The sequence below is a fragment of the Tachysurus fulvidraco genome, chromosome 1, assembly GCF_022655615.1.
Source record: "Tachysurus fulvidraco isolate hzauxx_2018 chromosome 1, HZAU_PFXX_2.0, whole genome shotgun sequence".
NCBI lineage: Eukaryota > Metazoa > Chordata > Actinopteri > Siluriformes > Bagridae > Tachysurus > Tachysurus fulvidraco.
Window position 1 is genome coordinate 50,277,523 of NC_062518.1, and position 5,000 is coordinate 50,282,522.

General features: G+C 42.5%; 2 protein-coding genes across 6 annotated transcripts in view; one reads left to right on the forward strand and one right to left on the reverse strand.

Moving 5' to 3' along the window:
* LOC113636588 overlaps nt 1-5,000 on the reverse strand; it is a 204,478-nt gene that overhangs the window by 123,566 nt on the left and 75,912 nt on the right. The window lies entirely within an intron of this gene.
* LOC125141182 (DIS3-like exonuclease 2) overlaps nt 1-5,000 on the forward strand; it is a 28,567-nt gene that overhangs the window by 2,476 nt on the left and 21,091 nt on the right. The window contains 2 exon segments of the mRNA XM_047813394.1: nt 2,318-2,862; nt 3,208-3,353. Of these exon segments, the coding sequence (XP_047669350.1) occupies nt 2,331-2,862; nt 3,208-3,353 (678 nt within the window). The 5' untranslated portion in view covers nt 2,318-2,330.

The following is a 5,000-nucleotide window of genomic DNA, read 5'->3' on the forward strand; positions in this document are numbered from 1 at the left end:
GAATAATTAATAAGTATCGAAGAAGTATTGAAGAAAACACTCCCTGCACTACAAAACCCCTCCTTTTCTCCCCCCCCCCTTCCTTCTTTACCCCCCCCCCCCCCCCCCCTCCAGGCAGTCCCTTTTGCCCGTAGGGGGACGGGGTCTTGTAACTGGTGATGGCTTTCAGGCCTTTCCACACTGGTTTAGACTAATTATCAGCTTAAATGTTTGATTTCCTAAATGTTTGTTGGGTTGGACGAATATAATAAACACAAAAATACATTTAACTGTTTTCATACAGAATGAAGACTAAATCCAGGGTTTTATGTGTAGGGATTTAAACGTGGAAAAACGTTTTAACCTGGAAAGAAAAGAGGAACATTTAATTAAACAAGAATTATAATAAATATCACAAATTATTTCACTTTCCCATTGCCCCCCTTTTGCAGCTTTTTCGCCTACATGACCTACCCAACAAAAAGTGGTACAGCTCCCACATACTTTGACACACAGGGGTGAGTCTGGTCTCAGGTTTCTCTAGTTTCAGAAACTAGTTTCAGATTGATTCTAGGCCTTACTGGCACAAAGTTACAGGGGTTTGAATGCAGGTTTTCATTTCCGCCTGGGTTGTTTACCTGATAAATTGATTAATCTTATTTTTCTGGAACATGTTAGGGACCAAATAACAACTGAGAGTCATAGCCACATGTCTTGGCTTTCACCAAAAAATTTTCAAGTCAAAAGACCCAAAAATGGCTTCAATAAAAATATTTTTCTACGGCCCTGGTCGTCTGGTGCAGCGTTTTTGTTTTATTCCCAAAAATTAGGTCATGCCACCATTGGCTTCTCAGCCGTCTATCTCTGCCATACAAGCACCGATTGGCTCAAATGAGGGCTTATTTGATTGGTTAGGACCTGCGCTATAAAGATGACATAGACTGTGAATTTTTGAATATCCCAATTAGGAGTTAGAGCGGCAAAACCAGATGATGGCGCACTTCTGTTTTCAGTTTTCAGAACACTAACGGAATATTTGCGGCGCGACCAGAGCGTTTTGGATTTGTAACTTGGACCTGTGTGGATTTTTGTGGATTATTTGTGTTGGAATATATTACCCCAGTGAAGAAATAGACGTGTCTAAAGGTAAGGAAAAAACCGGTCTAGCGCCACCTAGGTCAGTTTTGTCCAAAATTTTTTTCTAATTGTATGAAGGCTGTGAATCATATTGTGCTTTGTGTGTGGGCTTAAAAATTATTGAGAGTATAAACTTTACTAGGTAAATAAGTTTTTTCGTGTTTTTGGAGGATTTGATGCTTTAAAGTTGAATTGAAGCTTGTTTCTGGGTCATCCCCTAGTGGTCACTTTGACTTCCGTGCCGTGCACGGCGACCCGTAACAGGTTTGTTCGGTTCAATTTTAAACCGATCAGAAAGTGAAGTTTTTGAGAATGTGATTTAATGTGTTTCTTCGTTGGTCAGTGTGGTTTATTAAAAATAAGATCCTAATAATGTGTAAACTGGTGTATGTGCATCAGCATTTATTAACGCCATCCTTAAAAATATTTTGGGTTGCTGTAACAGTAAAAAAAAAAAAAAAAAGGTTGGTAGGTAGGTCTATATTTTTTTTCAAGTTTCAATGTAAAAAAAAGTAAAATTATGGTGATGGTGATTACATAGGTATGAATGTAAACAAATTACAAGCATATCGTGACGTCACTGACTGGGTCTTCAACCCGTGCCTTCGGGCGCATCATCGCAAACCTTATTTTGATGCTGGGGCACAGATTTTCCAGAACTTCGTGCCAAGTTAAAGCGGTGTCGAGCTGTTTTAATTAATATTTTAGATGTATTACGGCACCCAAACCCGTATGACTTTGAACGGTGACCGTGAACATTTTGTTTACTGCAGCCACAGCCATCATTACCGAGGGCGACCCGTCGACTCTGACAGTGAATGTGAGAATGAGACGGAGCGAACGCACAGGCCGTAGTGTGACATCCGGTAACCAATAGTGTAAACATAGATGATGTCACGGGTTTTTATTTAAAAGAAACGACGTAGCCTTCGTTTGTATGTAGGCCTAGGCAATTTATAGATTTACAATACTTACTAAAATATTATTATTATTATTTATATTAACAAGAATATTTTTAAGGATGACCTTATTGTCTGATTGATGTCATGAGCAGAACTTTGTCATGTTCTTTAATCATAAGTCTATCATTAATTCAATTCAATTCAAGTTTATTTGTATAGCGCTTTTTACAATAGACATTGTCTCATTAGAGGATCCTCAGTGTCTAGTGTGACGTGTGAACATCTTTAACTTTATTCAGATATCTGGACGAGATGATGGAGTCTTCTTGTAAAGCAAATGAAGCCACAGAGAAAAGGCGAGGACAGAACCAGAGCAGGAATCCTGCTGGAACCCGGAGAACTTCTCAGCAGAACGGTCCATCTGAGTCGGACACACTAGACCAGAAACATAAGGAACCTGACGTAAAGCCCAGGAGACCAGAACAGAAGACATCATCAGAGTCAGAAAATCCCCAGACTGACACAACTAAACGCCGACGCCATAAACACCGCAGGAACAAGCAGGCTCCCGGAGGAGCAGAGGCAGGAACCGCCGATCAACTAACACACACACCTCCGAACCCGCAACAGAAGAAACACTACCGTAAACACCCGAACACGGACGCCACTACCCTGCCCCATATTGACGACTCTACAGCTCCTGACTATGAAGGAGGAGAGAAGAAGAAGAACAAGAAGAAGAAGCAGCAGAAGAAGTCCAGAGAAAACCCTGAAGATAAACCAGTGAAACTATGTGAGTCTGGAGCTGTGGAGAAACGCAACAGGCCACAGAAAAACACTCAAGGTGATGTTTAAAGAATTCACTACTTACTGTGTGATGTCATAACTCTAAATGGTTTAGCCCACTTTGTGTAGATCTGCTTTTTAAAAGAGAGATAAATCCTCCCCCCTTGGTTGAGAAGTGGTAAGGTCTGATTTCAGTATAATGTTATGAGCTCTCCTTTCTGTTTAACAACCGTTTAGAATAGACTGATGTACGAGATGGAGAATCAGATAATACAGGTTAGAAACACAAGGTGAAGTGTCGGGGTGTGTGTGTGTGTGTGTGTGTGTGTGTGTGTGTGTGTGTGTGTGTGCGCGCGCGTGTGTATCGGTGCGTGTGTGTCTGGGTGTGTTCGTGTGTGTGTAGCTGAGATCCCGAGCCCTGCAGGACAGACAGACAGGATGGACCGAGAGAACGGTCAGAGAAACAGAGGGAGGAGGAGACGTCTGTATGAGGACTATATGTCCGTTAAAGACGTGTCTGATGGACTGAAGAGAGGACAGCTCATACAGGTACACACACATACACATACACAAACACAGGTACACACACATACACGCACACACATACTGGTACACACACACACACAGACACATACAGACGTGCACACACGTACAGACATACACTTACGTTTACAGATCCAAACAGACACACAGGTACATACACACACACACACACACACACATACATACAGACACACAGGTACTCACACACACACACACACATACAGACACACAGGTACACACACACACACACACACATACAGACACACAGGTACACACACACACACACACACACACACACATACAGACACACAGGTACACACACACACACACACACACACATACAGACACACAGGTACACACACACACACACATACATACAGACACACAGGTACACACACACACACATACATACAGACACACAGGTACACACACACACACACACACACACACATACATACAGACACACAGGTACACACACACATACATACAGACACACAGGTACACACACACACACATACAGACACACAGGTACACACACACATACATACAGACACACAGGTACACACACACATACATACAGACACACAGGTACACACACACACACACACACACACACATACATACAGACACACAGGTACACAGGTACACACACACACATACATACATACAGACACACAGGTACACACACACACACACACATACATACATACAGACACACAGGTACATATACACAGACACACAGGTACACACACACACACACACACATACATACAGACACACAGGTACACACACACACACACACATACATACAGATACACAGGTACACACACACACACACATACATACACACAGGTACACACACACACACATACATACAGACACACAGGTACACACACACACACGCATACATACACACAGGTACACACACACACACACACACACACACATACAGACACACAGGTACATACACACACACATACAGACACACACACATACAGACACACAGGTACATACACACACATACAGACACACACACGTGTGTACACACACATAGACACACACACGTGTGTACACACAAATACAGACACACACATACAGACGCACACACGTGTGTACACGCATACAGACACACACACGTGTGTACATACACATACAGACACACACACACATGTACACACATACAGACACACACGTGTACATACACATACAGACACACACACACATGTACACACATACAGACACACACGTGTACATACACATACAGACACACACGTGTACATACACATACAGACACACACGTGTACATACACATACAGACACACACGTGTACATACACATACAGGCACACACGTGTACATACACATACAGACACACACACATGTACACACATACAGACACACACACGTGTACACACATACACGTGTACACACATACCGACACACACACACATGTACATACACATACAGACACACACGTGTACATACACATACAGACACACACACGCGTGTACATACACATACAGACACACACACATGTACACACATACACATGTACACACATACCGACACACACACACACGTGTACATACACATACAGACACACACGTGTACATACACATACAGACACACACGTGTACATACACATACAGACACA